The sequence below is a fragment of the Parasteatoda tepidariorum genome, chromosome 4, assembly GCF_982258835.1.
Source record: "Parasteatoda tepidariorum strain Cologne lab strain chromosome 4, Ptep-v5.0, whole genome shotgun sequence".
NCBI lineage: Eukaryota > Metazoa > Arthropoda > Arachnida > Araneae > Theridiidae > Parasteatoda > Parasteatoda tepidariorum.
In genome coordinates, this window is record NC_141758.1 from 47583804 (window position 1) to 47597465 (window position 13662).

The window sequence follows — 13662 nt, forward strand, 5'->3', positions numbered from 1 at the left end:
TAGTAAGATATGAAATTAAATAACTCATTTGGAATTAAAAATATGAAATAGAACTAGTTTGTTATTGATGCCTTGACTATTTTGGGATTATACCGCTCATAAAGTAAACACTTTTTTAATCCTTAAAGGTCGGGGTAGCGGTGGTGATGATGGCTTTTTAAAACAAGATAATCCACGTGCACCTCACGATTATTGGAGGAAGTTTGATAAGGATGATGAAGGAGATTGGAGATCTTCTGGATCCCGATCATCTGACAGAATTGGTATCTAATTGTTCATAAAAATTCTTATCTGTACTAGATGTATAATTTTTTTTTTTTTTTTTTTTAATTTTGCATAAAAGCATTAACAAGAGTTCTAAACTATATTTATTCGAGATTACTGATAGACTTAGCCAATTCCTGATGTGGTTTCCTGTTTGAGAGCTTTCACTTGGGTGTTAAAATTTTACCTCTGTTTTTGGTGATGTGGTAATATTTTCTCGCCTCGCTCTTTCACTCAGAAGACTGCTTACACCCCGACCAGCATCCGTGCATGAGCAGCACATGTAATGTTCTCTTTTTCCGTGCTGATCCTTTTTAACGAGTTTGCTTCAATCGTCAGCATCAAGTGTCAACAATTAAGTTTAATTTAGTTCTTAACTAGTTAGAGAAAGCATGTATTTTACTAATACTGTTTATTTTCTTGTACAAAAACATTTCATTTTTTAATAATGATGTGAAAATGATCATTGAACTTTTTCTATCCTTGTAAAAAATTAAGGGTAAATAAATAAATTTTTTGGATCAAAATTTTAAATTTTATTTGTTAAAATTAAGTATTTTTAAAAATTAATTTAGCTTAAACATCTTTTATTTAATGACGCCCTGTTCTTCTTAAACTTGAGAGAAGATTTGTTTCTTTGAAAAATCTGGTTTAAAAATTTTCAGCCATTTTGTCATTAGAGTAATCACGTGTATAATATTAGATTTGTGTATTTTCTTTATTATTTTTAGTTATTCTCGTGTATTTTGTTAGTAGCAACTGTTGTATGTTCCAAAATATGTATATGAATCTCTCATTTATTTTTTAGGTGGCAGGGGCTCTTGGCGAAACAACTCAGAAAGAGACCGACAAGGTGCCTCAGACAGAAATCTTCATAATCGTAACATTAATCCTAATAGCAGGAGTGGTCCGAGTCCTCACAAAAATCATTCTTGGAAAGAACCTTCTGGTATTTTATTTATTTATTTTTATTATTTTTTTTTTACTGAAGCAATTTCAACAATTTTTTTACAGCAGAATTTTATTCCTTTTTTTCCTCGCCTCTTCTGTTCTTGTCTAGCTTAAACGATCCCACCATAAATGCTATTCTAGTGATATGTGTTTTGTTGTATAAAAAATAATAAACAAAATTGGCAAAATTCATGATTTTTTTTTTTCTCTGATAATTTAAACATGTTTTCTTAAAGTGTGATCGGCTCTAATGTTCTTCATCATGGAGTAGGCCATTTGGATTGGCCCAGTCTAATATAGTATGTTTTTTCTTCTAATTCAGGGTTGCTGCAGGCGACTAAAATGCAACTATTTTCAGTATGATAAAATGCAACTATTTCCAACAACTATATTCAGCTAAAATGCTGCTATTTTCATGCAACCTTTTCAGGCAGAAAAAGTTACCATAGACTAAATGGATTATTGTATATGACAATTAAATCATTTAATAAAATTTTAGTCTTATTTTTGTTCTTATTTAGGCAGCTATTTTCATAGTTTTCGGCAATTATTTTCATGCTTTAGACCAGTGTTTCCCAAAGTGTGGTACACGTACCCCCAGGGGTACGGGAACAGTTTAGCGGGTTACTTCTCTTATACGAAATATCTTACAACAAACGAAAATGTCAATTTTTTTTTTTTTTTTTTTTTTTTAAAAAAGCAAAGCTAGTCGTGAAAATTTATGATTACCTTTTTTTTTTATTTGCTGTTTTTTGCAGAGTTAACAGTTAAAAATTAGTGGTGTCAACAACCAGTTATGACTTTTAACTTTTGCGCAATTTTTTTTATAGTAATAAATACATTCATTTTTTTATTAGTGGTACACAACGTTACAAAAAATTTAGAACGGGTACACAAAAGTCGGAAACACTGCTTTAGGCTACTAAAAGCAACTATTTTGTTCATTTTTTTTCTGTGGCAACCCTGCTAATTAAGTAAATCTTCTAAAACTGATAAATCACTATATCAGTTTTGATAGAGTTTGGTTAATCAATGTTTAGATGAGCCCTTGCAGTTATCATTTCAATTCCTTGAAACAGAATTAAATTATCATTAAACGAAAATGAACGACCTGATTTCAATAATCTTCAGTCCTTAGTTTTTTTCTTTTTTGTATTTGAGCTTTCGCATTTCTGAAAATTAACATTTTCTACTATTGATGTACCTTTTATCTGTTTGAATATTGCCAAACAAAAACAACAAAAAAATTGTAATTTTGAGTTTAATTGCTAATGGTAATTCATATACTTAAAATAGACATAAATCTGCACTTTTTAAATGTTTGCGTAGAATTACAGTTTTGACAAAAATACCATGTAAAATAAATTCATGTGAGCAAATTTTAGATAAAATCATGGGGTCTCTTACAAAATACCTAAAATAAATTCGACAATAACTAATTCCATGTTCTGTTAGTTTTTAAAATTAATTAAATACTGTAATTATTGAAGGAATTAGAAGTTTCTCAAACTTTACTTTTATATACTTGTTAAAAATACATAATGATTGCTTAGTTTTCCGTTACTTGGGTAAAGAAATTTATATTGTATGTATGATATATTCATTATTTTAATATTTCAATTTTTATACTATATTTAAAGAAAACTGTTATAGAAAAAATATTCAAAAATTGATTTAAAATATTTTTAAAGTTCCACCGTTAGTTAATATTTTTAGTTACGGTTAGTTAATATTTTTAAATATTTATTATTCTTGGTTATTTTTTTTTAATTGATAGATCTAGGGCATACCTTTACTTTTTTATATGTTTGCATTTATGTAACTCATTTATCAATTTTACTCTTTTATATCATTCAATTAATTTTAAATATATTTTTTTATTGAAATAATGCATTGTCTTACTCCTTTCTATAAAAACTTGTATTGATTCAATAAATAAAATTAATTTTTAAAAAAATTTACTTATAACAATTAATTGATATTAATACTGCATATTGTGTACTGCTAAATATTGACATGATTGTAAATGATACTATAATATTTGATTTTTATACATACTGTCTATCAAAAGCGAAACTTCTTTATACACGCATTACCAAAATAACATTTACTTATTAAATGCTTATTTATATGTTAAGTGGAGTTGTAAAGTAATAAATAAGCTTGTTTACATCTCTAGTTATACTGTTTTATTATGTTTTTCATATTTATGAAACAAAAGTGAATAGTTTTGAATTCTTTATTCAAATTGTTAATCAATAGTTAAAAAAGGTTTCTGCGAAAGGATTTTTTTAATGGTTTGTGGTTCCTTTCAATTTGGATCTTCAAATATTATTTTACTTTTTGTTTTAAATAAACCGAAAAACCTGGTTTTGGGAAGTTTTTTGAAACAAATCAGTTTTTTTCTAACACTGATATTAAATTTAACAGAAATGTATTTATTAAGGAATCTTTCATGTATAAACTGTTGCATAATTAAGTAAATTACAATTTATAAATGCACGGAGATATCCTTTTTCCTTTAATAAAATATTTATTTAATTGTTATAGGTAATAATTTACCTGAATGGAGTGTTGAAGAAACGAATGAAACTGATACTGTGGGAACTTTTGATTCTAGTGGAGCCTTTTTGGAAACAAAAGTATTCGATATTTAAATTTTTATTTATAATTGAATATTTATTTGGCTAAATTGCTTAATTTTAATTTTTTTTCCAGACTTCTGAAGATGCAAGTGTGGATGAAATATATCTCTCAGACTCAGCTGATGAAGGGTCTTCTAAAGTAATACTTGTTATTTTCAAATAATATTCTTTTTTATTACAAAGCTAATTATAATGGATGTGTTTGTAGGGTAGATCCTTTGGAGCCGGTTTAAGTTTTTTAAATTTAAGGTGTTCGTAAAATCTCTCACCTATTAAAGACTCGTGCTTCCATTTTACAAATGTACCCAAGCTATAGATATTTGCTGACTTTTTTGGAAACAGTTTTATCTATTTGTGAATTTAGAGTCAACATTTGTTAATTTGAACTCATTTTAAACAAATATTTTTATAATTAAAAGTTTCAGTTGGTCAAATTTTATGTACTGAACTTACTTTTCAAATTCTGAGCATCTTCGACAAATGTTTGTATCTGCTCTAATAAACTGTTTTTAAATTTATATCATTTTTGTGCAAAGCATTCTGTCTGCATTGAATGATTGTCCTTTTTATCTTTTTTTAATACGATTCTCATTTTACCTATTAATGAATTAATTTGTGGTTTTTTAACTCAGGGTAAAGAAATAACTGCAAAATTTCATAGAAAACTGCTCATCTTAGTTTTTAACAAGTTTTACTCTCTAGTTTGACATTTGTGGGATATAGAATATCTTTATTTTGTGTCTTTTTTTTTCTTAAAAAAACACTTATTTTTTTTAAAAAAAAAAAAAAAAAAAAAAAAACTTTTTCTTTTTTCATTCTTTGAAACAATAAAAGCCTCCTTAAAACTATCAAGTTGAGAGTTTTTATTATTCTGGCAGTATTAACTTAGATTTTATAATATTCAAATATTTTTTTTTCTTTCAAATATTTAATGTGGTTTTGTATATCAGAATTAGTTATATGCTTGAATCACAAAAATGTGATTCCACAAAAAAAAAAAACACTTTTAAGTTTAGTAACCATGCTAAACCTATTTTTATAAAGTTACTTTATTTTTGTTCTCCTTTTTTTTTTTTTTTTTAAACTTATTCTATTTATTAGAAAAACAAAAACGTTCTTTCATTTTGTTTATATAAATTCATCGAATATTATATTCTAACTAACAAAAATAAACAATTTAAACTTTTTTTTTCTGCTTAAATTAAGTCTACCATTTTACATTGTTGCTAGTGTTCAACTTTTTATGGTTTGTTATTATACAGTTTTGTAAATTTATTAAATAACTTGTATTTCATTATTATGTTATAATATCTTGTATACAAAATTTTTGTTGGAAAGAATTTTCTATTCACAAAGTGCTATTTTTAATATTTCAGGAAAACCCAGAAGCAGACAAAAAAAATCTTAAGAAATTGCCAAAATCTACGCCAAATATTTCAAGTAATAAAACCTCTTCAAACAAGAAGAAAATAGACAGCACCTCAAGAGAAAATAAAACAGAAGTAAAACAAGCTCAAAATAGTCCTGAACTTTCAAAAAATAATTCTAAAAACTCTAAAACGGGGGTCACGAAGTCTGCTAGTGAAGTGATAAGAACTAAATCAGATGCTCAACTACAGCAACTTCGTTCTCAACCAGAATCTGAATTCATTCCAGATCCAAACACTAATGTGCCTGTTGTAAATTCAAAATGTAATAAAGTGGAGGAGTCGGTTGTGTTAAGTACTTTAAGAACTTCTGATAATGCCACTCCGACAAGTGGTACTGCAGAAGAAGATGCATTTGCCCACCATAAAAAAGCAACTGAAAATATGGTTGCTCAATGGACAGAAGAAGTAAGCATTTGTTATGAGTGATGGTTAAATTTATAGAAATTATTTATAAGCATTTTAAAATTTATAATAACTATTTAATTTCAATGCATTTTAATCCCGAATACAGGATTCTAAACAAAAATACTTCTGGAAACTCAAGGTCTGATTACAGTAACTATTTTACAGTAGTTTCACAGGGTATCCGCGCACCCGGAAAGTCATAAATTTTGGTATTGAACAAAATTTGTCATGATTTTAACTTTTTTTTCTTCTTTTTTTAAAGTCATGGATTTAGGTCCCCGAAAGAAAATTTTTTTTTTTTTAAATGGAGTCCCCCCCCCCCCTTCCCAGTGTTTCATGGTGTTCCAAATATCTGAATTTGTAACAAAATCCCCACTCAGAGTTTATATTTTATTAAAATATAAAAAGTTTTTATCATGTTTATTAAAAATTATGGCGTTCTTTAAAAAAAAAGAAGAAAAATCTTAATTTCTAGAGTGAAGTATCTTATAAACTTCTGTGATTTCAGAATTATTATTATTTTTTATTTTATCAATTTAAAATTCTAGCTGAAGCAAGCCAGTCATTGGTAAAATTTTTTTATTCGGAAATGAGAACAGAAAAATCAGGAGTATTCTTTTCCCTTCTGATGAACAAGAAAAGTATCTTTAGAATATAATTCTGCAGAAAAAAAAATAATTGCTCAGCTATTATTTTTTCAACTATTTTATTGCTTCAATTCTACCTTTTTACTCTGTTTTTTAAATTTAAAATCAATAAATGTAAAGATGCTGAGTATAACAGTTTTGATTATACCTATCATTTTAATTAATGTTATTATGATGCTTTTTGAATTTATTATTCTGTTTTAGTCAGAGAAAATAGTAACTTTGTTAAGGACATACTTGACCAGTTTTTAGTGATATGGGTCATATGTATATCTTTTAGCAGTGAAGGAATTGAATATTAAATTAAAAAATCAAATTGCGGCATATTTTTTGCTAAATAAATCTTTTAAATTGTAATTCCTATAATTTAATATTTTAATCAAGCTATGAAATAAACACTATGGCAGTAATTAACTTAATATTGTTTGTTGTAATAGTATCATTTAATAGGATACATACATAAACATTGCCTTTCAGCTTTAACTTTAAAATATTATCTATCAATTGATGCAAGTTTGACTTTTTTCTATTAAATTCTTCTTATAATATTTCATATATCTTGGAGACTAATATGGTGAAAAGGTTAATTTTAGTTGTCTGACTCTTGAGATTTGTCCATCCCTCTTTATTTCTGTCATTATAAACTACATTATTGTGGAAACACTTTTTTTTTATCCAGAACTTAGTTTATAATTTAGATCATCACTTAACATAATTCAGATCCCTAATCCTATAATATTTATTCAAAATAACCGTGTCTCATCAATCTCCCTCTTAGCTTTTTTTTTATGCCTAATGTTTTAGAAAATTGTTCATCAAATGTTTGTTACCAAAATCACTTTTCTTTCACTTCAAAACTTATCAAAAAATGCCATTTAAACCCTTTATTTATTCAGATTTTCATTCAATAGCTATACTTGAAGTCTATTTAACTTATTTCATTTTACAGTTGAATGTTATATAAAAATAACAGAAGACTGTATCTACATGTTTGAACAGCTTCCTGTACAGTAGAAATCAATACATAGGATCATCAAATGCTATTTCCGTTTTGTAGCCAGGCTTGGTTAAATAATAATATTTATCCTTGGAAAAGTTAAATTTATTTTCTGCTTTTTTTTTTTTTTTTTTAAGTTTATTTATTACTATACTTTACGTTATCTAAATTAGACTGTGTTGAAGAACTATGGAGCTACAATTCTTTGATAATTTAGTAATTAAAAATGAAAATCTTTATGACAAAAAAATTTGAAATTTAAAAATTTGGACCACTGCGGATATTTTACATCTGCACTGTGGTCAGTGCAAGCTGGGAGTAGAATTTGTATCTACTAGCCACCACTGAGATTCGAACTTGGGTGGTCTCATTGTGAGGCGAATGCTCTATTCCTTCAACCACTGTGCATCTTGTTTTAATTACATTGAAAAAGAAACATGAATTAATAATTTAACTATTAAAAAAAGTTGTATTGTTTCATGATTTAGGATGCACCATCTCATGCTCGCTATTGCTTTTATTCCAGTAAATGCAATAGATGACATTAGAACACACTTAAAAAGTTGCCATTGACTGTCAGGAAATACTTTTTCAATGATTGACACAACATAATGATTGGTATAAACATAAGATCCCTTATGTAAACAAATATGTTATAAAGTAATGGCATTTGATTGATGTTGTGGAGCCATGAATCCTTGAAATTAATAAAAATTAGCAGTTTAAGATTTGATTTATGTTATATTTATTTATTTTGAGGGAGGCATTTTCATATAATTAACACTTAGTCAATACCTAGAAGTTTATGCACCTTAAAAAAAATCATAAGGGATCATATTTCATACGGACTTTAAAATTGTGACTTACAAATTTGTTAAATTGGATAACCTTCCAAGTATTTATTTCCTAAAGTTAGTATTAAAAGTTACATGATACACTACATTTCTGTTGAATAACCTGTTGGTGAAAAAGACAATATCACACAATTGCATGAAAATTTCAGGTCAAATTCTCATAAGTTATATTCTAATAAATATAGTGAGTACTATCAAACTTCACAATGCACATTCTCTTTTCTAAACAAATAAAATGAAGTTAATTTTTCCAAAATTGTCTTCTTTTTTTTTACTGTTTATTTAAAAAATACTTATTGCAAATATTACTAACCTTGGTATAAACTATCCTGCTTCAACCTTGTACCTTAAACCCTAGTAACTAAATTTCATTAATTTTTATTGTTTGCTTATAATATATAGCTGCTAATAGCTAATGAATGTTTTTTTTTTATCAATGCATATATTTTGAATATGTATATAATTAATTTTATGAAATAATGAATATTCTGCTACACTTTTATATAATAATTTTTGAAAACATATTTATGTAAATGTGTTGTAGAAAATATTTTAGAACTTATGTTTTATTACTTTTTTTAGTCTCACTAATGGTTTTTATAGTATTGCATACATAATATCAAAGTGTGCTATTTATCGTAAAATTGTTAGCTATAACAGTAATAGTTTTTCCACTCAACTTTACATTACTGTTTTATTTGCCATCCAGGAGGAACAGCAGGCTATTTCTCATACTGTAGACATTCATGCACCTCACGAAAAAGAAACTAAATGGTTTTATCAAGATCCACAAGGTGATATACAAGGTACGAACAATATTATATATTTTAAAAATATTTTTTTTCTCAATAAATCTTAGTTTTAATATCAGCTTTAAAGTTAATATATATGTATATGTATATATATATATATATATATATATATATATATATATATATATATATATATATATATATATATAAATACAAAAATTATAACAACATTAAAACTCTCTGATTTTCATAAAATGTCTTTGGTAAAGAATAGGTGTAGAAATTCTATTTTGGGACTTCAAGGTGTTCCATAAAAGATCTACCGGAACCATCAGGAGTTTTGTCCACACTGCCTCCCTTGTGGAGTGGGGATGTAAACTGTTATACCCACCAGCCTACCTTTAAATAAACCTTTTAATAGCGTATTATGGCTTACGACTGAATTATTAAAGCTGCATACAACAAGGATGTAGCCCTGTTATTATATATATATATATACACTTTTTGTCATGATGAGAAAATTAATAAGTAAATTTTTGCTTTGTTTTTGAAATTTTAAATTCTTATCCTACTTTTTCTTATATCTTTTCCTGATGTTAAAGTCAAATTAAAATAAATATTAATATCTAACTATAAAGTTTAAGTAATTTATGGAGGTGTTCTTATATTTTTTTTTCTTGCATACATAAGAACTTCTTATAATTTTATGCTAAATTTTAAACTAGTTTTGATTTTTTTCCATATGGGGCCATTTTCTGCAAAAAATGTCAATGGGGGTTCGTAATATATTTTTTTTCTTTTTGTCATTTTACACTATGACTTGAAAAATTGACTTAACATTTCCTCCATAGACAATTTTCTTTATTTTAAACCCACTTACATAGAACAGTCATTCCTTTCAAAGAAGAAAATAAAATTACATAAGTTGTTTTACTGTCTAATATATGAAGAAAAAAAACTTAAATAAGCTGGAGGGTATTTTGCAAATACCGTCTGCTTCAGACTAACCGGTCTAATGTGACCACAAGGTATGCAGGATAATGAAATAGTCAAATAGGACTACCACCTTCTATTATCTCTCCTATGCACTTAAAAACTACGGAATTTTAGATAATTGGTTAAAGCAAATCTTCTTTTTGTTTATTAGTTAATTACAAAAATACATTAATTTTTGCTTGCAAGCAAATGCTATATTTGTAGAAAAATATTTTTATTTACGGTTAATAACTTCCCTTCATTTCTCTCCCAGCCTGTCTTCTGAAATATATGTGCAAGCATCTTACTTTTTTTCAATATTCACTATCAATGATTGTTTGTAATGTTCCTAACTTATACTTATATTTTTCTATGACAGTATTTATACTCGTCCAATTGTTTTTCAGGCCCATTTAAATCGCCAGAAATGCTGGAATGGTTTACCGCTGGTTATTTTACAGAAGATTTAATGGTCCGAAGAAATTATGATGAAACGTTTCATAAACTAGGTAAAAAGAAAAATTAAACTTTATGTATACCAGTACTGTACTATGTATGTGTATACCAGTACTATAATACTAGTTTTTTAAATTGAAGAAACTAAAATTCATGTCGTTAAACAGGTGATCTTATTAAAGTTTGGGATAGAGTACCTTTCCTACCTGGTAATCTACCTCCACCCATAAGGGTAAGATTTTTTATTATTATTTTATTTTGCTTAGCCTTTAAATGCATGGTATGGTGGAAGGTTAGTTTATTGATTTTTAACATGAGGCTTATAAACATTTCAACCCCAGGTATGGAAGACTTCTGCAAAAAAGCGATGCTCTTCTTTTTTCTCCCAATTTTTTAAAACTTCCGACAATGTTCCAAAAAAGTAATTTTGGGGGGGTTCAATTATTACAGACCCCCTTCCATAACTGCTGAAGCCCAAGCATCCAAACAATAGTCATAGTTGGAATGAACTTTTTTTTCACTGCAGTGGCCTCCTGAGAAAAAATTATCATCAGCAGAAAATGGGTGGAACTTCGGCAGGTGCACGTTTGTTTTAATAACCGCGACTTCCAGTGTAGAGTGAAAAGGGTAAGGTTCTTGGTTTTTTAATTCTGAACAGTTTCATTTTGACTGCCAATATTTGATCTGGGGTTTTCCACCTTGGTGCGGCGCATATTGAATTTCCGCATCCGTACATTATAGTTCTCTCGACTCTGCTAGTTCTTGTTTTTTGTGGTTACTATCTGTCATTGAAAAATATTAAAATAAGCCTTAACGCTTGGGCTTTTTTTGTGACCTGCTTCCTTGCATATCCCATGGATACCACTCTTCCGTCCTGAGGAACTGAAATCAGTCTTCAGAAAAGATCAACGGGCTGAATTTCATCCTTAAATTAATATGTATTTCTAATTTTTTTATATTAAGTTATCAAAATGAATGAAATAAAATTTTTCTTTAAATAAATTCAATAATGTATGTTAGAATAAATAAATAAAATTTAACTTTTTATGAAAATATTGTTATTTTTCATAATTATTGCAAATGTCACACCACAACAAAAGAATGGGGTCAACTGAACTTCTACATATGCTTGTATAAACAAAATTTGTATTGTTGAATCTGCTTCAGTTTTTGATTTTTTTTCCAACATTTTGAGCTGCTAGGTGAAGTAAACTTTAGATATTTTTTTAAAAATCAAATTTTATGGCACTAGGACAAACATTAAGGGTGCAGAGATGAAAATTAAGTAAAGATATAAATGACCCCAAGAAAAAAGTTAGGGGTGTAACTCAGCAATTGGCACTATTCTTATAGAAAATTAACTATAAATTTCTTAAAAATAGTATAACTATAAATTTCTGCCATCGGCTTTCCCGTCTGCCCCATAGTTTTGATGTGGCTTCTGAATAATTTAATAAAATTAATTTTTCTTTGTTTCTTTTGTCAGTTTTTAAATGTGTTTTTTTTCTTTCTTTCATCATTGTGCAGTTATATGTAGCTAAATTAAAATAATAGTAAATAATTGAAAAAAGTCTGAAATATATTTCTTCACTTACCATTCAGGAAAAAAACATTATTAAATTGTTGAATACTTTATTTTAATCTTTATCTTACACAGGCATTTTAATGGCCCTTAATCTATGTTCTTCAATACTAAAGCATTGTTTCTGTGCAGGTCACTCCCCTTTCTTCATCAATTCCAACACCAATTACTCAAACCAATGTGCCTAACCCAGCTACTACATCTACACCTTCTCAGTTGCCAAAACAAGATGACTTACTGGCTCTGCAAAGACAACTGTACCAGCAGCAGCTTATGCAACAACAGTTAATTATGAGGTTTATCAATTTGTATTTTTTTCTTTGTTGTATTTTTGTGAAGTTTATTTAAGAATAGATTAATAATTAATATGATTTTTAGGCAACAAGCTCAAATGCAGGCACTCCTTTCCCAGCTAAAACAACAAGACAACTTTTCTAGTCTACCTTCTCAACAGCAACAACAAGTACTTTTGCAACAATTTATGTCACAACAGCAAATGGCAAGGTGAGAATCTTCTTTTTATTTGATTTATGTTACCCAGTTTGGTGATGGAAATTGCAGTCAGAGTAACTATGTGAATGATTAATGTACACAATATAGTAAATATTTTTTTTTTTTTAAGAAATTGATGATTATGAGGTAAATTACATAAATCAATCTATACCTCATTAATTTATCATTTAAAATTATTTATTTTTTTTCTAGAAATTTAGGCAGGAAAAGTTTATTGCTGTGCCACATTAATAAATAATATACAAAGTAAATCTTTATATAATATTTTACAAATAATTAATTGATTAAATTCACTATAAATTTAATTTTAATTCCTGTAAATAATTGGTATGTTATTTGTTACTTGTGATAGCATGTAAGTTTATTCTTGGATTCTGTTCATGTTATTATAAATATCTCGCATACAACTGCCTTAATATAATTTTATTGCAATTTTGTTTTAGTTTTGTAAATTACCTCAACAATTTTTAATATAAAATATGATTTGCAGTATTTTCATTGAAAATTTTATTATTATTTTAATTCTTGAAAAATAAATGTTAAGAAATCAAATTTACTTTTATAACAAGCTTTGCAATATTCAATTTAAAGGTAAGATATAAAATTTCAAAAGAATTGTCTGTTAATATTTTAAAAAAATAATTATAATTATAATGTCATAAAATATTTGGAAAGATTCTTTTTATTTCCCTCTTTGTTTGAGTTGAATATTGTGCAATTGGCAGAACCACCAACCTACTGGTCCTACTAAATTAAAGGTGATTCTCCAGCTTTTAAAGACTTCAAATTGTTGTTTGTAGGTGAAATTCTTTCAAAACATTCACTGTACCTCAATAGTAAAACTATAATGTTTATTTTAAAATCTTAATTTAAACAAAATGCCATAAATTATTGAAAGATTAATTCAACATTTGAACTAAAGGGTTCATGCTTGTGTCCCCGTTCATACCTTGAAATCTCACTAGCAAAATCGAAGGTGAATTTAGCATAAGCAGTGTTTTCATCGCAGAAAAGAAATGGGTGAGAATTTCTCACCCTTTCTCAAAAACAGGGGGAGATTTCAAAAAGTTAAGTGAGGTTTCTAAAAATTATAAAAAAAAAAAAATTTTAAAAAATGAGACTTGAAAAAAAAAATTTCTTTACTTACAATACATTTTTAACATCTTCTAATTTTTCAAGCGTTGAATATTA

At 27.2% G+C, this 13662-nt stretch overlaps 1 protein-coding gene across 3 annotated transcripts in view; it reads left to right on the forward strand.

The window, feature by feature from the left end:
- Gyf (GIGYF family protein Gyf) overlaps positions 1–13662 on the forward strand; it is a 50640-nt gene that overhangs the window by 13679 nt on the left and 23299 nt on the right. For all 3 annotated transcript variants that reach the window (XM_087161036.1, XM_087161035.1, XM_087161037.1), the window contains 10 exons: positions 129–263; positions 1073–1213; positions 3766–3857; positions 3934–3999; positions 5237–5695; positions 8903–8999; positions 10328–10429; positions 10544–10608; positions 12091–12254; positions 12337–12462. In XM_087161036.1, the coding sequence (XP_087017162.1) occupies positions 129–263; positions 1073–1213; positions 3766–3857; positions 3934–3999; positions 5237–5695; positions 8903–8999; positions 10328–10429; positions 10544–10608; positions 12091–12254; positions 12337–12462 (1447 nt within the window). The remainder of the gene's footprint in view (positions 1–128; positions 264–1072; positions 1214–3765; positions 3858–3933; positions 4000–5236; positions 5696–8902; positions 9000–10327; positions 10430–10543; positions 10609–12090; positions 12255–12336; positions 12463–13662) is intronic.